We start from the raw sequence: 23,762 nt of genomic DNA, 5'->3' as shown, positions 1-23,762 counted from the left end.
CAGAATTATTGCTATTTTTGATATTTTCAGAAATAGAGAAAGAAAGGAAACGATCTCTTGGTAAAGCTGCTATTAGATCAAGCTTTGAACTGACAGACCACAATGGCAAACCATGCTCTTCTAAAGATTTCCTAGGACAGTGGGTTCTTCTATATTTTGGGTTTACACATTGTCCTGATATTTGTCCAGATGAAATAGCAAAGATGGTTTCAGCTGTTGATATATTGGGTAAGTTTTGTTTCCTAAAATCTTTTACCTGCAATGCCAGATTTGTATATCAAATCAGGAATTAATGATTGTCTCATAAGCACAATAGCATGTATAGCTTGCACGTTTTCCATTGCAAACAAATTTACCAAAGTTCTTTCAGTGCTAAAATATATGTTTATTCCATCATAATTAAAAATTAGCATCTTAATTTTTTGGAGCATATAAAAGGTGGTAGACTGTTTAGTGTGAGACCACCATTCTGCTTACAGGAGGCACCAATAGCTGTCCACATACCCTGGTGATAGATGGGACCCAATTATTGCAGGCTACTGTGCTTTGCAGAAATGGCCTGAAAAAGTACCTGTTCAGTCTCTAGGTTGGTTGGTTGATTTATGGTCTATTGGCACAAGAACAGCAAAGATCATATTGCATCATATCCAAGATTACAGTAGTAATACACGAGGTATTCATAAATAGCCATAAGGAACGAAATTAGTAAATGTAATGTAAAATTTATTAATTAATTAAAAAAATTAAAATATTAATTAAAATTATTTTGGTTTAATTTAAAATAAAGCTTAACTAATTAAATTAAACAATGCAGTATCTACATATAAATAGAATTTATAATCAAATGTGATCCTATAAATTAATTATTTTTAAAAAGTGAAAAACTTCATGCAGTTTATCTGAGTTTGATAAGATCTTCCTGAGTATATATTATGGCTTGGCCACATAAGTAAAAATTTCATTCCTCTCTTTTGTGAAATGTTGGTATTCCACCAGAATGGAACAAATGGCAAGACATGTATTAAATTTTTTGCACAAAGATGGATCATCAGCCCTCAATAAATAAGAATGTGTAAGGTGACTATGACTTCTGCAGAGCATAGCAAGAACAACTTCCTCTCTTCTGCTTCTATATTGACTAGACTTTGCATTGGCAGTCTGCCAATGCTTAATTTCGTGCAATTTGTTTGTCAGTTCTTCCTGCCATGATGACTGCATTGGGTGATAAGCTTTGATTTTATAAACTGTCTGTATTTGTATAGCAGACTGTCAAACAGTGCATTGAAACTCTATGAGCTGATCTGGCATATGCATCTACAGTCTCTAATCCCCTAATTCTAATATTGTTGGGAATCCAGCATGACCAAACATCAAGGAGGTTTCACTTGTAAAACCTGAAAAAGTACTGGATGTGGATTATACATAGGAGAGAAGATGACTTGTAAAGAAATCAGTGAGTCTTTATAAATTGCATACTTTTATTAGTGGTTTTCTTTTATATGCACAAGAGTAAATGAATTGCATTCAGTTTTGCTGTATAATTACTGCAGTCAAGTAGGATCTGGTTAGGTATAGTAATATCAGGAAACATTGGATCACAGCCAACTGAGATCTCAGATCTTGAACCATCATTATGGATGGTCAAGAAATCAGAGTGGGTTGCTCTGTATGTGCTAAATAATTGCAGGCAGATAAATGATGGAGTATGAGGCTTTTAGTAAGAAGTTGCAAGATGAAGTGCAAACCTGCCATGGCAGTCTGACATGTGATATATTGGATTTTCCAATGCAGAGAAAAGTTAATAGCCATGTAGGATGCTCTGAAAGAGACATTATTGGATATAGTTAAGAGAACAACTGTTTCTTTCCAGAAGGAATCATTGTGGTTCTGTGCTTTGCAGAACCATAGACTATTTTAAATCCCTATTCACTAACACTCCCAAATCTAGCTTTGTCAATTTCCTGGAGTACAGTTCCATAAATATGGTATACAGCTGGTAATCTTTTCATCCCAAAATGCATAACCTTTGCCACATTAAGTTGACATCCATTCTCCTTGACCAGACTGCCAGTTTGTCCAACTCATCCTGCAAAATTTTAACATTATCTGTATTAACTATTGCTCTGCCAACTTTGCATCATCAGCAAACAACTGAACAGTTCCTCTCAGATCCTTTCCTATATCATTAATGAACAAATTAAACAGTAGCTGTCCAATAACAGAGTCCTGCAGCATGCCACTTGTCCTAGTCTTTCTTCTGGACTCTACTCTGGAATAAACTACTCTCTGACATCGCTCCATCAACCACCCTCTTATCCAGCTCACCAACCCTATATCCATCCCCATGTGCTGCAGTTTACTGATTATAATTCCATGTGTTATCCTGTCAAAGACTTTTTCAAAGTCCAGCAGTATCACTGTAAACCCGTTATCGTTATGCAACTCAGCTGTCACTTAATTATAAAACGCGAGCAAGTTACTGAGGGATGACCTACCTGTCACAAAACAATGTTGTGCCCCATACAGCATCCCATTTCTGTCTATCCATTCCTATATTTTGCTCTCCAGGTACCTTGAGAACAACTGATATGCTGATCGGTCAGTAATTTGGTACATCAGTCTTGGAGCGGAACTATTTTCCCCTCTTTCCACTCCCTTGAGACTAACCCAGAGCTGAGACTTAAACAATGTGATCAAGGGCATTGACAATTCCCTAGCACCTTCATGTCAAATTTGAACTGGTATACCATCCATTCCCATAGCTGTATTCACATCAAGGTTGTGTAATGTGCTATGTACTTCCAGTTCATTTATCTCAGTTTCCATATAAGCCTTTGCCTCTCTCGTTACTGCAATATCTTCACCTGGATGATTCAGTTACCTCCCTACCATTGGCATTCTCTAAAATCATTCTGCAATAAACATTCTTTCTTTTCCTTGCAGCATATCAAAAGAACTATTTTGGATTATCTTTGGCCTGCACTGCTAATTTCCTTTCATACTCTGCTTTTGCCTTTCTTTACTACACTGTTACCCTTCTGGCCTGTGCCTCCCATGTGCCTGCTGGTCACCTATCTCCTTAAATTCTGTCCACAATATTTTTTTTTTTTGCAACTCTAGTTTAATGATGATATACATCCATTTAACTCCCACTTGATTTACTTTCCTTACTCTAGATATGCAATCTGCCATTACTTCCCTCAAACACTCCTTTACTACTTCTCATGTACTATCAACATCCAGCTCTTGCAGTTTCACATGCCATGATACTTATCCAAGCAATCTCCTAAGCTTTTCATACTTATCAGCCCTGTAATTTCTGCATATACCCTTTCTTAACTGAAAATTTGACACATTTTGCCACCTTCCAGGTCAAGACCCTATGATCACTCTCACCATTTTATGACTATAATATGACTTTTATCACCTTTATTATATGACTTTATTTTATCACCATAATATGACTATGTTGCCACCAAATAGTGGCAACATAGTCATATTGATTATAGACAAATTCTCAGATGCAATTACTAGATTGAGCATTCTCAAAACCCTTAGTATATTCCATCACATGCTGTTTCAGGTAATTATTCCTTAGTGACCGCATAAATTCCATTTCCTTCCTCCCGTGAGCAGGGCCACATTTATACTTTTGAAGGCCCTAGGTGCAACATCATTATGAGGCCTTAAAAATAAGCATTTTTTTAGTTTATTCAAAATAAAAGTCAACATTTCCATAATAACTCATTTTAATAACACAATACGACATTGGTATACATATATTTGCATTTTAAAAAAAGTATAAAAATAAATCAGTTCAAATTTAAATAAAAAAAAATAACTAAAAGTTTTTTTTCTGGCTTTGGTTTTAGCAAATATATCTATAATGTCATCATAATTAATTGAGTCCATTACATCTGATTCAATGCATAATAACGGCAGGTCACTTGTTTTATTTTGGTGCAAGTTGCTTCTTAAATAATTTTTTATTCGTTTCAACACTGAAAATGAGCGTTCAGCATTTGCTTTTGAAATAGGCATCGTCAAAAATATTTTTAAAATCGTTTCTACGTTTGGAAAAGTGGACTTTAACCCATCATTTATAAATTTGTACATATTTTTAATTGAAGAATTTTCTTCCTTTATCATTATTAAAAATTGCTTAATTTCATCAGTAAATTTTTCTGGATCAATAGCAGCCCCATAAGTTTGTAAACTTTTATTAATACTAGTCTTGTGCTTGTCTTGATCTATATTTTTCTTCAAAAAAATATCAAACATATCTAATATGTCGAAATAGCTTTTTGTTGTTTCATTAATTTCCAAAATTAGCTTATTGCAAATGATATTAAAAGTGTTCACAGCGAAATTTTCTTTCCCATGTAATATAATGTCATTTTTAGATTGTGAAACTTCGTTACTTGTTTTTTTTTTTTTTTCGTTTTTTAACTCTTTCCTTTTCATCTTTAAATTTTGTCTCATCTGTTAATAAATTTGCTTCTTCATTTACAGCAGCAAAACTATTTCTTATATCTAAAATAAAACCAGCTAAAGACTTTAACAAATTATTAGCTGAAAATCCATATCGGAATTTTGTAGAGATTTACTAGTAGATGTATTCGTTTAAAATTTTGTCCCACACAACTGTTAAAATTGCTGTTTCTGGTTTGTTAAAATGTTCAGCCAATGATGAGCTCTCTAATTTAGAAAAGGTTTTTCATGAGGAGAAATGGATAGTTCAAGTAATGTATCTTTAATTTGTTTATGTCCATGTTTCAAAGCCAATATAGCATCATCTCTTGCGGACCACTTCATTTCACTTAGTCTTTTAACTGTTAAAGATTTTTTTTCTAAATGTTTAAGGAGTATACCCCATCTTCTTGTTGAAGATGAAAAGTAATTATATGCATTTTGAATAAAACAAAAATATTGCACTGATTCCGGACAAGATTCTGCGGCATAGTTGCCATTAAATTTAAGGAATGACTAGAGCACGGTATATAATGTGCAGAAGGACTATGTTTTTTCAGCCTAGCTTGTAAATCTGTATAGATACCTTTCATATTGGCAGCATTATCATAACTTTGCCCTCTGCACATTTTTATATCCAAAGATAATTTTTCTAATTTTTTAACACTACCTCTTCTAAATATAAGGAATTATGTTGTATAATACTGATGAACCCGATAAATGTTTCTCTAATGTCAGAATTTGTGGCAAAATACCTAAATATCATAGCTAATTGGTCATTATGGGCAATGTCTGGTGTTGAATCGAGTATTATTGCAAAATAAACAGCTTCCTTAATTTCTGATATTAATATTTCTCTTCTTTTTTTAGCTATTAATGCTACGAATTCATCACAAGTGTAGTAAGAAAGATAATTTGATCTGCCAAAACCACAGTTGGCATACATTTTCATGTGATTTTTATAAAATCATCAAATTCATTAAATAACATAAACACGATAAATAATTTCCGCAAGAATCAGAAATAATATCATTTGTATTTCCTCTAAATGCTAGCCCTAGTTTACTAAGTAACTTAATGGTAGCTATTATTCTTTTTAAAACCTCTCTCCAATAATTTTCTTCAGATTGTATTTGTTTGATCAATTTAGAAACAATTCGACTATTTACAGAACTTGATTTTCTTTTGCAGTATCACTCGTATATGCTCAGTAGAATGCTAGTGATCACATAAGGCTAGTGTTATATTTCCCCAGTCATTAAAACCCAAGCTATTATTTGACTTAGAAAACAATTTACAAACAAAGCAGTAAATTGCTTTGCTGGTTTCTGAAAAAATTAGCCACTCTCGTTTCTCCTTTGTTCCATTCGCTTTTTACAGTAAAAATGTGATATATTTACATTTCTGACATATATTGTATTGCGTTCTGTGTATTCTTTTTTTTAAATTTTCGAGTTTATCAACATTCTGAAGCATATTTATTGAAACATGCTCGATAAACTATTTATTAATAGTAAGTGGCCACACTGCTATATCGGTAGGATAAGAGATAGCTTGCTTGCTGGTAAGTACTGACTCCGATTGAAAATTTTCTTCAGAATCCTCTTGATTTGTTTCATTTACTTCTTTCTCTGCTTCTATGTTTTCCACATCGTTTTGATATTCTTCATTTTCACTTTCATCTCCTCCTGATAATGATACCAATGTTTCGTTTTCGTTCCGAGAAGTGTGAAGTATAACTTCAGTTCTACGAAATTCTTCATTTTCAGAACGCAAGAAAAATAAAATTGCTCCCTTTTGACTATTTAGCTGTTTTTCATTTTCTTTTACTAGCTCTGGATTCAAATTTTCTTGGCATCATTGTGTGTATCAAGCTATCAAAAGCGAAATAAATATTTATTAAATTCAAAATAAACATATAAATAAAATAAACAATTACGTTAAAAGCTAAAAAAAATACAAAAATAGAAACAGTAGTATCTTGGTTTTGTTAAAATAAACGAGTAACAATAAATTAATAAAAATCCCAATAAAAAAATATATTCTTACCGACTGCGACAACTACTTTAACCATATAATTAGGTATATACACTTGTATACAGTATACTGCTTTATAAATACTAGTACAGTATACTGCTTTACGAAATAAAGATAACTAAACTATCAGTTTAATTACCGTTATTTGGAATTTCCTTTACTGTTCTGTGATATTTGACCCTTTTTGATGCACAGTTTATTTATTGTATCTCTTCTCTAACATAAAAACAAATTTCACATATATACAATAAATATTAATATTAAAAAAATCTTGGTAATATTAAACCAGCAACGTTGTAAGTCATTTTGTATAAATAAATGACTAACCTTATATCGATGGATTATAAGTAATTATTCAACTTCTTCAGAATTTTATATTTAATATTAAATTTTCTAATAGTTTAAAATCTTTTAATGTAATTCTAAATGTATATTGAAAGATGTTGAAAGTTTATTTTTCACTTGGTTAGAGTATAATACAATTAGTTTAATCCTTTATCCAAGTGTGAGCAAACAAAGTTTGCACCTGAAAGTATCTTCAGGACTGGGGTAAGGTGGTACAACACCAGGGCAACTCGTTGCAAAGGTGGAGCAAGATACCGACACTCCTATCTCAGTATCTCCTATAATGCAAAACACATTTCCTTGCGGATATGTCTAATGTTATGCATTAAGGGAAGGGCCACTACCCAGACTAGTTTCGACCTTTATTGAGGTCTCTTCAGTGGGAGCCAGGCCCAAGTGGAGATACCAGGCGGAAGCATTTGCAGGTCATCTCTACCTATAGGAATTGCCAAATGGTGTGCCACCCTTTTTTAATAAATTACTCTGGATTTAGAGAAAGATGTTTAAAGTTTATTTTTCACTTGGTTAGAGTATAATAAAATTAGTTTAATCCTTTATCCAAGTGTGAGCAAACAAAGTTTGCACCTTTGTGAGCAAACAAAGTTTGGGTGCAAACTTTGTTTGCTCACACTTGGATAAAGGATTAAACTAATTTTATTATATTCTAAATATATATATTATTTACACTTTTAAAATATTCCATGTAATTGAATCATAATTAATTTAAAGAAACGTAATTAAAATCTTTCTGTGAAAGATTTCAATTGCCGTGTCGATTGTGGATTTTATTCGACAAGCTTTGTTCACAAGCATCATAGTTACTACAAAAATTCTGAATACCGAAAAAATATTAAAAGGTATGGTGTAATAATTTAGTATAGCGATAAAAGTTTTTTTTTTTTTTTTTTAAAGAATTTAAATGCAATCAAATTAAGCTTGCTAATCAAGTTAAAAATAGGAACTTCATCATCTGTAAAGTTCACATATTCTCACTAAAAATAAAAATTTTGAATTTACGGTAATAAAAATTGTAGCAAATATCATATTTATGGAATTACAACATGGATCTAAATATAAATATAAAACGTTTAAGTTTGCAGTAACATGCATAGTATACCTCCCTGGTTGACAGAATGGTTAACATATCTGCTTTCCAACCACCCAACTTTAGGTGAAAGGTAAATTTAGTCGTCTAGTGCAAGACCACCTTACTTACTGGAGGCCTGGGATTCACATAAAAAGCATATAATATATATATGTGTATATATAGGATTAATTTAGTTCCATCTTTATCACACAATTAAGATTTATTCAACTCCAGCTTTGATTTGTTTAAGTTGCAGTAATAAGCATAATAATTCCAGCCTTAGTTAAAATGTAGAGGCAATAAATAGTAAAGATAACTTGCTATTCTCGCTAGCGTCCACTTGTTTACTCGACATTTTTACCCTATAATAAATAGAATCTTGATGTACAAAAAATGAACCAAAAAATCAATTTAATTTATAAATATTAATAAACTTAAATCAGATGCTCTGTTTATGTGATATAGAAACTGCTCTTACCCAACTAATTAATACAAATAGCAGCACCACACAAAAAAACCTCTGTTGTCTCAGGAACGTGTTTCAAAATGATCGCAAGTTCAATACTCAGCAATCTGTTCTTTCCTAACAGGATTCTGGGAAATCACAGGGTGAAATATTTTTAAGAACGTTATGGATTAAACTGACTATATATTTAATTTCTGGATTAAACTGCTAAGTCACTCAGTGGTTGGTCAACACAAGTCAAACATTTACTAAGAGAAAATTTCCAGAGAAGGAGATTGGAATTTAGTAATATTGATAAGAAAAATAGTCTAAAAGTCCAGGTAGTCCAGAAGCAAAAACCATCTGTGACAAAATGAAACTAGTTTATTTAAGTAAAAACACAAAAATACAACCAATTTATTAAGTATATCTTTATAGAGTTCATAATCAAAAGGACTCTAATCATAATAATAGATTTCTACAGATGTGTCTCATCTTGTTTTGGTATTATCAAGTTATTCTGAAGCATTATGAATTTTGCTATTTTATTATTATATCACTAATATTTCTTCAAATGCAGCACTTTTTACAACAAAACTGGCTGAGTTATGTTGAATATATCTGTTCACAAATATACTCAAAATCCCTTTGACCTAATAATAAGGCAGAATGCTGATGAAACTTCATCAGCATTCTATCTGTTAAAATGAAATTACCCCCCCCCCACAACCATTAATGGATTATTGTCTTTATGTGCACTGTATTACTTGGAATTTCCTTTACTGTTCTGCGATATTTGACCCCTTTTTGCTGCAGAGTTTATTTATTGTGTCTCTTCCCAAAATAAAAATGAATACATGTGTGAAAATAATTAATCAAGATGTTTGTTTGCTTGGAAATATTATGTCAAATATTTATATTTTTTAAATAACATTTATTGAAATAAATATAACATTTTGCTTTCTTTCCTTGCAAAATAAGATTATATGGGTCACACATTTCAATTATAGGAACAATTTTTTTTATGAACAACAAATGATGTTAAACTGCATTACTCAGGGTTTCCGATTGTGAGTATCAAAAATTTATATCCAATGGTATCTTGTCAGAGACTCGTCGCCTTTGTCTTTTGCTTAAACTGCAACAGATTTTTTTTTTTTTTTTAGATCCACATTACTGTAATATCCAGTGTAACCACTGTAGATATGCTGAAAATATAATATGAAGGATTCCTATACAAAATAATTCAAAATTTATGTCATTTTGAAGATTTTCTACTGCACCTACCTACCTACCTTATCCTCTCCTGGAACTCAATTACATAAATACTTTATAAATATTACTATGTTTTTGAAATACTCCATAATAATCCTCTTAGCTGGAGGAAAAGCTAAACTTAGATTACTCTCACTGCTGTTGAGAAAAACAAAAGTGAAAGTTCCCTCAGAAATCACACTAAATTGTCTAGCTGTAGTGCAGAATACATCAAGAATGTGTTGTTTCGTTTTCCGCTGTTGATTACAGACATCCTAACACAGAAATACTGACATATCTTTTACAGGCTGATACAACAGTTATACCAAAATGATTTCTTAATTTATAATGATCAGTTTCATTTTTATTATCAAAAAATTATAAATAATATGATACAATTATCTTGAAAAAAAAAAAGATTTGAATTATTTAAAAGAAAAGGCTCATATGTATTAAATAATCATTTATGTTTTTTTTTTGGGGGGGGGGGGGGGGGTTATAGACCTATTCCTTTCTGCTCGAGTAACAGTCCGTAAGCTAATGAAAATTATTGAGAAAGTGAGAAACGAACATGTCCAGTAGATGCACTAAAAAGTCCCTAACAACAGCCGAATACACACAAAAATTTATTTTATTTTATTATTATATTTTTCACCTTTCTGATTGCTTTACAGATGTTCAAAACATTTTATTCTGATATTGCTTTTGTAGGATGAAACTGTTTTTTAAACATTAATTTCCCCAATATTACATAATTTAATGATTTATACTTATCAGGAAATAATATAAATGAAAAAATATACAAAATTTGCTAATTTATAATAATCACAATTTAATTTCGGTATTGGAATGTTAAAAGTTCTCTGGTACAATTACTTTGGAAAAATAACGAATTAAAAAAAAAAGAAAGTGCACATATGTTATCTAGCAGTATTTTGTGTGTGTTTGTGTGTGTGTGTGTGTGTGTGGTGATAATTTTTTTTTTTTGGGGGGGGGGGGTTAGCCATTAAAGGCAAATTAATTCTGTTATGAAAATTTTGGAAATAAAATTTCATTTTGACGCATGCACCTACACATGTTTCAAAAGATAAACTGTAGGGAAAATATCGCTACTTCAAAACTGATGCATAATATATCGAAATTAACCAAAAATATGTACAGAACAGTTGACTTCATAACTACCGTTTATTTCGATTTGTAGTGAGTGATTAGGGGGAAACCAGAAAGTTGAAATGCAAAAACCTACAGATTGCATTATAAAAATTATGCATTACATGATATGATTCAAGATTTATGTATGATTCTCTATAAAGCAAAATTTAAAAGTGCGAACCTTCGTGCAATCTGTGAACTAACCTTCGAACTAAGATCATCATCATCAAATTGCTGCCATGTACCCTCAAGGGATGTACAGGATATGAATGTACTACATGAAAAATTTACATCATTACTAACTTCCTATCTACAATTTTCTTCCAAATCAGTCTGTTACTTGTCAAGACTCCAACATTATCAGATTTTATATTTCTATCATCTTTATATTTGTACCGTATCAATCCACCTATATCTTGGTCTTTCTCTGGGTCGTTTTCCTGCCAACTTGGCAGAGAACACTTTTTTTTGCTAATCTTTCCCTGCCCATTCTGTTTAAGTGACAATACTACCTGAGATTAGCTCTGCTAACGCATTCCTGGATGCTGACAATGTCAAGTTCTTTCCTAATATCCTCGTTCTAATATGATATTGCTATTGATGCCATCTGTTCATGCCTATAATCTCTCTCAGGACTCTCATATCTGCGGTCTCTACTCTTTGATCAAGTGTTTTACTTCTGACCCAGCTCTCAGATTCATAAGTTAAAACTGGTTTGAACACTGTCTTGTATACAGCTAATTAGTGTTCCGACTAATTTCTCTCTTATTCCATATGAATTTATTCAATTGACTTCCCACCATGCCTGCTTTGCTGATTCTGTTGTCTATTTCTATATTTAATTTACCATCTTCACAAATAATCGTGCCTAAGTAGCTGAAATGTTTCACTTGTTCCACAGGTTCTCCATTCACAACACAGTTGAAATTTTCAACGATTCTGCCTATTTTCATTGTCTTTGTCTTTTTATTGCTGACCTTCATACCATATCTATTACAACAGTTATTCAATTTAGTCAGAGAATCTTGCAGACTTCTAGCAGATTTATTTAGAAGTATAACATCGTCCGCATAAAGCAGAGAGTTGACATTAACATCTCCAATTTTGATATCATGTTTAATACTACTTTCTTTCATAATGTGATCCATATAAATAATGAATAACAGAAGGGATAATGTACATCCTTGTCTCACACCAGATTTAACATTACACCATCTTCATGTATTTCCTTCAATTCTAACTGCCTCACTTACAACTGAAATAAACACTAAGAATTGCTTGATATAATGCCCCATTTACACCATATAACTGTAGCGTATTGAATAGCTTCTCTCTTGACACCTTGTCATATGCCCTTTCCAGATCTACAAAACTTAAATACAGATTTTTGTTATATTCCCACCAGATTTAACATTACACCATCTTCATGTATTTCCTTCAATTCTAACTGCCTCACTTACAACTGAAATAAACACTAAGAATTGCTTGATATAATGCCCCATTTACACCATATAACTGTAGCGTATTGAATAGCTTCTCTCTTGACACCTTGTCATATGCCCTTTCCAGATCTACAAAACTTAAATACAGATTTTTGTTATATTCCCATGATTTCTCAACTATGTGACTTAAAGTGAAGATCTGATCCTGACAGCCTCTATTTGGCCTGAATCCAGCTTGTTCTTCACCAAGCTTTTCTTCCACAATTGTTCTCAACCGTTTCTCAAGTATACTTGCATAAATCTTACCAGGAACACTCAGTAGGGAAATACTTCTGTAATTCTCACATTCAGTTTTATTTCCCTTTTTATATATGGGTACTATGAGAGCTCTGCTCCAATCATCGGGAATTCGTCCCTCTTTCCAGGCCTTCTGAACTATGCAGTGCAGCCACTGTGAGACTTTTATATCAGTATTCCTGGTCGAATATCATCAACTCTTGCTGCCTTTCCACATTTCAAGCCCTTGATGCCTTTTTTCTACTTCAAGTATGGATATGTATTCCTGATTGTATGCCTGCTGAGTGTCTTTTTACCACTGCGTTACCACTGCTTGTTCCATTTTGCAATTTTTCGAAGTAATTACTCCATACTTCAAGGATATCTTTTTCACCCATTTTTATGTCACCTTTATCATCTCTAAAGCCTTTTACAGCATTTCTAATCTTCTTCAATAACCTCCAGAATATTTTGCCACCTTCTTGATATTTATTTTCTATATTCTTGCCAAAGTCCTCTCATGACTAAGATTATGAATAAAAAAGAAAACTTAATTTGGAACAGAAGGCTGTATTTATTTTTAGATTCGGATTTTCATGAATTTATAAAATAATTATCTTCAATCAAGTTCTGGGAGAATTTTAAAATGTATTGGCGATTAAAATAATTAGCAAAAAAATTGATAGTGACATTGATCTTCCAAAGCGATACAATATGTAGTGAAGAAAGTATGAAAGGATTTCTTATTTTGCGCTGGCATTAAAAACTATAATTATACGATAAAATCAAGCAGCAAAGAATGAATATAACTCATAGTATTTAGTCTGATATAACTCAGATTCCGGTTACCGAACAAACGGCAAGCAACTGCGTTTCTTGCTGTAGGCAACTGAACATAGCTACTATGTATGTCAGGTAATCTAGTTAAGTGTTCTTTTCAGCGTGGATGATTATTGCACCTTTAATGGACATGATGGTCAAACTCCTTCTTACCATGTTCTTTCAACAGGTGGACAGAATATTATCCAGGTTTGCTGTTCTTGTATATACATCCAGCAAAGAAATGGTACACTTACATACATGAATTTTATGGAATACAAGAGTTCCTGTTAGTTTTATATTCTAAGGAGAGAACAATGTATTTCAAATGGAAGCGGGAGGCCTCACAAATTTTTCAGCTGCCTCTAGTTTTTATATTATGAATTTAATATTTAAAAATAAGTATTTTATTTTGCAACTATAACTACGCTGTTTTTTGTATTGTTCTTTGTGAGGAGTAAGTATTTAAAATGTGACCCCCATAGAGATTGAGGCCTCCAGCTTGCACCTTATGCTCCTAATGGTAAATGCGACTGCCCGTGAGTCATTTTCTCACAGGCAGTTGCCCGTGAGAAAATGACTAATGCGGGAAAATGAAAAACCCGTGAGAAAATAACGAACATAGATTGAAAACTCCTTCCAATCTATGTTCCCATACATGAAATCTCCCATAAAATTACCTGCCCTCCACTCACTGAGCCTATTTGCTGATGCATACTATCTCTATAGCAGCATCCAACTGTTCTGCTGGCTTCTATCTCAAACCAGATAGCCTCAGATGTGCTATTTTCACTGACTTGTAGTTGAACTCCTACTCTGTTTGATTGCAGTCCATCGGCCATCATCAATAACACTCCTCTGCCCATTCTTTTCTCTTTATCCTTCCTGAACACACTATATACTTCAGATTCTATCCAACTAACTATATCTTCTGTTAGCCATGTCTCACTAATGACAATTATTATTATTATTATTATTATTTAGGCCTCCAAGGAGTCAAAAGACTCATCGAGGGAGGTCCTTCCTAAGACATAAAGTCTGTCAAGACTCATCGAGGGGAGGTCCCCCCCCTGAGAAACACAAAGTCTATCATACCACTCTTTAAACTCACTGACCGTTCTCTCTCCCACCACTCCATCAGGCAATGCATTCCACGGCTCAATCACCCTCCACACAAAGAAACCACTCCTTACCCTCTTGCTCAGTTTCCTTTCGTAACTTCCAGGGATTAGCAAGGACTTGGCCAGGATGAACTAACCTATGCCAAAAATTCTTCCTGCTTGTTCTAAATGCTGCGCATTAGTGTACATAAAGTGCCAAAGCACCTTAGAACTACCGTTATCCTGGTAACAAACCAGAACGTCCCATTCTGGTTTGTTACCAGTGGTACTAACTTAGGCATTTTATAAAATTGTTACACTCAGCTGCCTCACTGATGTCTGCATATCCCCTCAACAGCTTCTCCCCCCCCACACACACAGAGCTCTAGTTTCCCTGATTTTGCACATCCACTTTCTTTTAATCCAACAATTTTTCCAGACTCTGGACACCAAATCCTTTCAGATGCAAACCATACTTCTTGTATAAGTCCTTTCCCCATCAAACTCGCTCCACACATCCACATCATTCCTGCATAACCACATGCAGGAGTGATGTGGATGTGTGATCTCTCATGATCATGAAATTCAGACATAGTGAAATTATCAGATGGTAGAATCGACATGAGAGTTTAATGTGCTGTGATAATTCTTGACTACCCCTTCTCAACATAAGAGGACTTCTGTGGTAGTGGCTAACTTGATGAGCTTATGCATCAAGTCATTTACTATTATGGCCCTCCTTCTGTGCTCTACTCTGGCATATATAATATGACCTTGTCCATTTGTGTTGGCACTATCCTATAGTGATGTGTTCATTAAAGTCACCCATAAAGAAGTATGGACTCAGGCAGTTGTAAGATGAGGTTATCAAGATTGATTTCATTAACTCAGTACCTGGGGGTAAATAAACGAAACACACTGTCATAGGAAATCTCATGGATAGGTAAATTGCTACTGCTTCCAGAGCAGTATTAAGCTGGAGCAGTTGGGAGTATGAATACCTTCTAGGATTGCTACTCCACCATGAGCACGACCATCTCCAGTTCTGTCCTTATGAATAACAGTGAAATTACTTAAGGTGCAGTCCTTGCTGGCTTTTAAATATATTTCTTGCAGACAGAAAAGTCTTGTGGGTCTGCAGCAGAATCTTGATACTGATATTTTGCAAAACCCACTATAGTTTCCTGTAAAACTTTTCCTGTTATTATGGCCTTGTAGACTTGTCTGATTATCAAGGGGTTAAGGACTTACCTTTATCAGGTTTATATTTAACAGTTGATTTTGGGAAGTAAGGACAACTAGTGTTTCTCTTTCTCTGGAAAAATTTTGAGTACATCATTTGATGTGTCAGGATCATCTGGTAAATTTAATTTACTTGCAATGGAGAGAGAGAGACTGAGGTATCCATTTTTAATGTGGGAGTGACTGGTGGTTGAATGTTCAGTGTTATTCTTGCCATTATTTTTTGTTTTTTTTTATTAGTGGGTTCTCAAATGAGACCATTTTTAGATTTGTTTCAGGAGCAAGACCATAGGTCATTTGATTGATACACTCCACAGAGAAGCACTCATGATCATGAAATTCAGACATTATTATTATTATTACCACGGGCTACTCCAGGAGTCCTTAGACTCATCGAGGCGGGCCCTAAACATCATGTTCACACAGCTGTTCAACATTCTCACAGTATTTATCATACCTTGCCTTGAACTCGCTCACTGTCATAGCACCCACAACAGACTCTGGCAGCTTATTCCACTCATTTACCACTCTAAAAGTAAAGAACCCAGCTCTAACACCCCTGCTAACCACGCTCTTGCCCAGCTGCCATGGGTGTCCCCTAGTTCTCCCACCACCAGTCCTGATCTCAAAAATATCATCTGAATTAATCCTATAGAATCCCTTTAGCAATTTGAATGTCTCAATCATATCTTCCCTTTTCCGCCTATCAACTAGTTTCTGCAACCCACAAATCTTCAACCTGTTCTCATATGGTTCATTCCATAGACCTTCTATCATCTTAGTCACTCGCCTCTGGATCCTCTCAACCTCCTCCCCATCAAGAAGGAACCGAGGTGACCAAATCTGGGCACAGTAGTCGAGATGAGGTCTTATCAGGGCTCGGTACAGAGGTACAATAACTTGTTTTTCTCTGCTCGTCAAGGTATTTTTCAACAACCAAGTGAGTTGATGAGCTGATTTAGCTACTTTCGCAATGTGCCCCCTAAACTTCATCTCCCTATCCACCAACACTCCCAAGTCCCTGGCCTCATCAATCTCTTGGAGTACAGTTCCACCAATGTGGTATACTGCTGCTAATCTTTTCACTCCGAAATGCATAGCCTTACATTTTGTCACATTAAATTGACATCCATTCTCCTTAGTCCAGAACTCCAATCTATCTAAGTCATCTTGCAAGACTTTGACATCTTCTGCATTCACTATTGCCCTACCCAACTTTGCATCATCAGCGAACAAATGAACTGTCCCACTTAGACCCTTCCCTATATCGTTAATGAACAGATTAAACAGCAGTGGTCCAAGAACAGAACCCTGTGGCACACCACTAGTCACAGGCCGTTTTTTGGACTCTACTCCTGAATAAACTACTCTTTGATATCTCTCCATCAACCACCCAGCTATCCATCTCACCAACCCTATATCCATTCCCATATGTTGTAGTTTACGGATTAGAATTCCATGTGGTATCCTGTCAAACGCCTTTGCCAGGTCCAGCAGTATCACTGTAAACCCATTTCCCTTATCCAGTTCAGCTGTAACCTTGTTATAAAACTTGAGCAAGTTACTGAGGCATGATCTACCCTTCACAAAGCCATGCTGTCCCCCTGTACAGTATCTCATTTTCATCAATCCATTCCTGTATTTTTCCCTTGACTACTTTCTCCAAGACCTTGACAACGACTCCTGATATGCTGATCGGTCGGTAATTTGCAACCATAGTCTAGGATCCTCCTTTATGCAGTGAAACTATTTTCCCCTCTTTCCACGCCTTCGGGACTAAGCCAGACCTGAGACTCAGATTAAACAACATGGTCAAGGGCACTGATAATTCATTAGCCGCTTCATGCAAGACCCGTGCCGGTATACCATCCAATCCCACAGATGTATTCACATTAAGGTTCTGTAATAGACTATTCACCTCCACTTCATTCATCACAATTCCCATATAAACTAATGGTTCCTTCATTTTTTCAACGTCACCACCTGGATGATATACTTTTGCAAAGTGCGCGCTCAGTAACTCCACTATATCGACTGGTTCAGTGAACTCTTTATCATCGTCATTCCTTAAAATCATTTTGCCATGTACAGTTTTTTTCTTGCTTGCAGCATATTGAAAGAACTGTTTGGGATTCTCTTTTGCTTGCATAGCTAGTTTCCTTTCATAATCGGCTTTTGCTGTTTTTACCACACTCGTTACCCTTCTGGCCTGTACTTTATACCGTTCGTGTGATTGCAGGTCACCCCTTTCTTTAAATTCCCTCCATAGTTGTTTCTTTTTTTGCAGCTCAAGCTTAATGGTGTTATTCTTCCATTTAACCCCTCCTTGTTTCACTATTCGGACCTTAGGTATACAATCAGCCATAACCTCCTGTAAATGCTCTTTGATCACTTCCCATGCTCTATCGACGTCCAGCCCTTGCAGTTGTACATGCCATGGCACTGATCCAAGCAATCTCCTAAGCTTGTCATACTTGCCAGCACGGTAATTCCACATATACCCTGTCTTAATCACAAATTTCACACCTTTAGCCACCTCCCAGGTCAAGACCTTATGATCACTCTCACCAATAGGTGGCAACATGGTCATATTCATTGCAGTCAAATTCTCAGATACTATTACCAGGTCAAGCACTCTCACACCCCTAGTATTTTCAATTACATGCTGTTTCAGATAGTTATCCCTTAATAATTGAATAAAATCCATTTCCTTCCTCACATGTGTCCTCTCCTCCTTCCAATCAATGTTACCATAGTTGAAATCCCCCATAATAATTACCCTCCTTCCACTCATTTCATCAATTTGTTTATTCATACCATCTCCACCATCTATTCCATCACCTGGTCTATAGCAGCACTGTTTCCTTTCATAATCGGCTTTTGCTGTTTTTACCACACTCGTTACCCTTCTGGCCTGTACTTTATAGTGAACTTATCAGACATAGTGAACTTATCAGATGGTAGAATCAACATAAGTGAGTTCAGTGGAAGAGCATTGTTGTTGGAACAGATAGCTGGTATTGATGAAGCAAATGCAATGCAGTGGAAACAGTAGTAGTGTGAGAGATGAAAAGAGAATGTGAATGCAAGAGGAAGCAAGGAGGGGGGGGGGGGCAGATGAACAGGGATCCATTGCATATAACGAGAATGGATGTTGAAAATGCTAGTGAATGTATGAGGATGAAGTATATTGCGATGTGGATGGGGAAGTTCAGACCGAGCAGATATGTGGTAAGTGGTGATAAAGATGATTGGGCAGGTGTTGTGAGTAAATCACAACTAACAAGTGACTTGGATAGGACTGGTTATAGGCCTAAAAATGAACTGCTGTTTGTTTACAAATGCCAGAAGCATCAGAAATAAGGGGAATGAAATGCTTTCAGTGACTGAGTTTATTCATCCCAAAATCATTGGAATAAGTGAAACATGGTTGAATGATACAGTATTTTTCTCGAGGATAGAAAGGGCAAGAAGGGAGGGAGAGTGCTGCTGAATGGTTATGAGGCAGTGTGATGTAATGTGGAGATTGAGAGGAAGATATTTAGTTGGATGTTGCTATAGGCCTGGGAAAATGTGGAGGGTGGTGATGAAGAAATGTATAAACAACTTGGATTAGTGAACAATGGTTGGGTAATTATTATGGGTGATTTTAATTATGGCAGTATAGACTGAAATGAAGAGATAGAATTTGGGAATATGGAAAATGAATTTCTTGAGAGATAACTATCTCAGGCAGCATGTGAGGGCATGCAAGGAACATGAGTTCTAGATCTGATCATTTCATCAGAGGATGTAATTGTGAAAGGGGTTTCACATTTTACTCCAGTTGGAGAAAGTGATCACCTGTGTTGTGGCTAGTCACATGCAGACTTTTGTGAGGAAAGGATATATGTGGAATTTTAAGGCTGGTGATTATGACAAGCTTAGCAGACAGCTTGAAGCTATAGATGGAACGAGGGTTGAGCGGTAAGGAAATAAATGCTGCTTGGAAAATGACAAAGAAATACATAACATCATCAATGTGTGAATGTATTCTGAAGGCCAAAAGGCTGAATAAGGTAGGTGCAAAATGGATGAATGTGGAGCTTAAGCATGAAATCTGGAGGAAGTACAAGATGAATAATGGTAATAATCAGTTACATAAAGAGTATAAAGAACAAACCAGGAGAGTGATTCATTAAGGAAAACAAAAGTGCAGTATGAGCAGAATTTGGCAAACCAGGTGAAGAAAAACCCTAGAGAGGTTTTTAGGTATGTGGCAAGTAGAAGGAATTTGTAATTTATCATGTTCGTTTTTTTTATTTTATTTTATTTTTTTAATATTTAGGAGAATGTACTCAGAAAACTTAAATTTTGACTGAAATAATATTTTCTGTATCGAGCCTTTGTTAAACTAATGTGGCATGTGACATCATCAATTAAGGATTGACTACTTTAAGTAATGTTAAATCAGCAAGTCTAATGCTAAATTTAGTGAAGATTCCTGAGAATTGCCGTTTCTCATAAATGGGAAATTCCAAAGACCCATGAAGAATAACATCATCATATCCAGAGGTCAATACGTCACCATAGTTACCATGGATAAAGAATTCCAAAAATACGTGAAGAATGATGTCAGCATGTCCTAAGGTGACCAGTTTCAAGAGACACGCATGCGAACAATGGAGGTCTGGGCCTATATAAAGCAGCTCTTCGGAAATTTGTCTTAGGGTTTTCTGTCTCTTCGCTTACCTGAGATCACTGTCATGCAAGATTTCTTTGTCGAGCATTGAAGGAAGTGTTGTTTGTCATCTACTTGGATCACCGCCACGTGAGAAATGTGTCGAGTTGTCGTGGAAGGAAGGAACTGTACATTGTCGGTTTGTTAAGGACCCAATAAGGAAAGCCACAGTTGACTACTTGAACAAGGAAGAAATATGGCAGGAAAATAGGAAAGTGTCAGTAAGCAGAAAGAAAGATAAGAAGACTTACTTGTGTACAAAAGTTTAACGTAAGAGACTGTGCTGAACAACTGTTGTAAGTAGTAGTAATACTGAACAAGAGTATATGTCTATGTTTGTGAGATATTGTATGTTAATGGTGAATTAGGCATAACCAATGTATGCCCTATATTTAAGTGATGTTATGATAGATTATGAATTAACTTAGAACTAAGATTAGATTAGAGAGAATTGAGAATTGTAATGATGTTGTGTATATATGTAAAACACTCTATAAATGCTTCCTTTTAAATTAATTAAATGGTTTGTGAACAACACATTGGATTGATTCTGTCAATGCACTATCCTAAAAATATTCAAACCTGCATAAGATAGAAGTTATTATGATTTACATTTAAGCCATGAGTAGTTTAAAGTAAGAATAATATAAGCGAGGAATGTAAACAATATCTGCTTTGCTTTGGTTTAAGATCTTATACTCTTGCACTCAATATTTAGTCTAACTGGCACAGTCATTAAACAAATAAATTTGTTAGACTATAGAGCATGAGAAATAAGATATAGTAGAAATAAATATGATGACAGTCGAGAGTTAAGGCATCCAATCATTCACGATAATTAAGTAAGAGAAAACAAAGACAAAGTAGGGAACCGGAAGTACATAGTATAACAAAAGGTGCAGCTGACAAGATCGAACGTATATTAACAAAAATGGCATAGTCAACATGATTGAACGTTAACAAATCACACTGCCAACAGGATAATGTCAAATAAAGAAAAAGAGAAGAAAATTAATATTGGATTGGGATAGTTTAAACATCAGTATCAGTGTGCTGTGTAAAAGGTTTGTACTTTGAGTAATTATGGATACAGAAAGTGATTGTGATACTTTGGAAGATACTAATATAATGGAAGACAGGGATTTCTTTAGAACTGTAAACCCGATTAATATAATTTCGACATTTTCAGAAGACAATGAAAATATTGAAACCTATTTTAATTTTGCAGAAAACCTTAAAAAGATAGTAAAATGGTTGCATTTTCAGTTACTGATAATTCTGAAAAATATATTAGTGGGTAAGGCTAAGGTGTTCTTAAATTCTTTGCTTGTCTTGTGAGATACATTAGATTATACCAAATTTGAAAGTACATTAATAGCGGAATATTCTAAAGTAAGAGATGTGAGTCCAAATTTGTGGAGATTGCATAAATGCATTCAAGGAAATAAACTGTTTTGGATTACTACAGTAGATTATTAATCATATCTAATAGGTTAAGTGTCTCAAAAGATGAAAGGTCACATCTAGAATGGTCTATATTCCATCAGTTCAGAGTAGGCTAAGGGACGATTTGAAAGAGATGGCCTATAAGAAAAAGATTGAGTCTAGATGAATGTTACTTGTTAGAGAAAGGGAAGAAAGACTTGGAGACATCCATCAGTCCTCAATTCCCAAACAGGTGCATGCTTTAGAAGAAAGTAGTGTCACTGCAAGTAACATTAATTGTAAAGAGAAAAATAAGACTCAGAAAAGTCAACCAAAAATGAGGGAATTAGTGAGAAGTATGTTGAAGATTCTAATCGCAACAGAGATATTAGTTTAGGTGTTAATTCTAAAATTAAATCAGTAAATTTTCAAGAACTAGAATCACTAAAAGAATATATTAGTTAAGAAATAGAGAAACAACAAAGATTGATACTTGAAGGGTAAGAGAGAATATTCAAATTGTTAGAAGAGTTAAAGGCAAGTAGGTCTTGTAAGAAATCAGATAAATTGTCTAGTGAAACTATGAGTATGGAAGTAATAAGGGAAATAGTTCTGCCTAAATGTTACAACTGTAACAAAATAGGACATATAGCTAAGTATTGTTATAGACAGAAAGGGTTAGATTATAAGCAAAGAACAGGAATAAGTTATGACTCAAACATTGTGTTAGTAAATAGTGACTTACCGAGTAATTAAAGTAGCAGATTTAATTCTGACTTGTGTAGTCAACTTAGTAATATTGAAATAGCACATGAAAAACCTTTTAATAATCATACAGGAGTCTAATGAACACTCTAAGGTAGGACAGAAAAAGGCTATGGAAAAGGAAACAATAAATAAAAGTAAGAAAGAAGACTTGGTAGCACTGCAAGAAAACCAAGTACCATATTTTCCGGTGTATAAGACATACTTTTTTACCTTAAAAATTCGCCTTAAAAATGGGGTGCGTCTTATATAATGAAGGTAAAGATTGTTTCCTCTTTTCAAAGTCATACGCACTCCCTTTTATGTTCCAAGATCTTTGTAGGCAGTTAATGGTGCAATCAAATTGATGCGTGACCTTCACGTGACTTCTAGCGCGTCATTGGCTAAGAACGGGGAGTCCCTATTCAAGTTTCATAATATCTTATCCGAGTAATCAGTTACCGATGTTTATCAGTATTGAGTTGACGTGTTGAGATATTTCCCCATAAGATTTTAGTGATGGAAAAAAACAGGCGACATTCATATACTTCAAATTACAAATTGCAGGTTGTAAAATATGCAGAAGAACAAGGGAATAGGGAAGCTGAAAGACATTTTGGACCTCTGCCTACAGAAAAAGTTTCTTTTAGGTTTTTTCCAGAAAATTGTATTAAATTTCTTGGGGTGCGTCTTATACACCGGAAAATACTTATTTAAAGCAAAAAAATTGGAAAATTCTGTGGATGAAGATAAGTTATCCCTAAATTATTCCAAATATAAGTTTTTTCGAGAAGAAATTATGATCATGAGTCATAAAGATAGTAATACAGAGCTTGCCCAATTAAATTCTCAGAAGAAGGGCAAACAAATTCAAGACATTAAAGTAGACGAAGTAAATGAGGCACCCGAACAAAGTCCATGAATAAAACACTGAATAAGTTAAGAACCTATAAGACAAGAATACTTGTTAATAGGATTAGGAAAAGAAATCGCCTTATCTCTAATAAGTCCAAAACTTGTGAGATTAAAATTAATCCTATAGAGGCTGAAGGTCATCTCCTGAAGGCATGGGAAAGGGAAAATTTTTTTTTTCTCCCCCCTTGAATCATCATGGTAAGATGATGATAATGGATGAAAGTGGCAGAATGGTAACTGCTGCAGAAGACATTTAGAGATATTCATTAATCAATTTATAAGGGTGTTT

General features: G+C 34.5%; 1 protein-coding gene and 1 pseudogene across 2 annotated transcripts in view; both read left to right on the top strand.

The window, feature by feature from the left end:
• Positions 1-23,762, top strand: part of Scox (Synthesis of cytochrome c oxidase) — a 228,126-nt gene that overhangs the window by 81,259 nt on the left and 123,105 nt on the right. Inside the window, exon 4 of the mRNA XM_090397003.1 lies at positions 31-228. Coding sequence (XP_090253129.1) covers positions 31-228 — 198 coding nt within the window. The remainder of the gene's footprint in view (positions 1-30; positions 229-23,762) is intronic.
• Positions 1-23,762, top strand: part of LOC150104418 (serine/threonine-protein kinase MARK1 pseudogene) — a 296,493-nt pseudogene that overhangs the window by 227,053 nt on the left and 45,678 nt on the right. The gene's annotated exons all lie outside the window — the stretch shown is intronic.

The sequence above is a fragment of the Typopeltis vanoorti genome, chromosome 8 (genome assembly GCF_054136105.1).
Source record: "Typopeltis vanoorti isolate ZY-2024b chromosome 8, IOZ_Tvanoo_1.0, whole genome shotgun sequence".
NCBI classification, from domain to species: domain Eukaryota; kingdom Metazoa; phylum Arthropoda; class Arachnida; order Uropygi; family Thelyphonidae; genus Typopeltis; species Typopeltis vanoorti.
The sequence above is the reverse complement of the archived record's forward strand: the minus strand, read 5'-3'. Positions and strand labels throughout refer to the sequence as shown.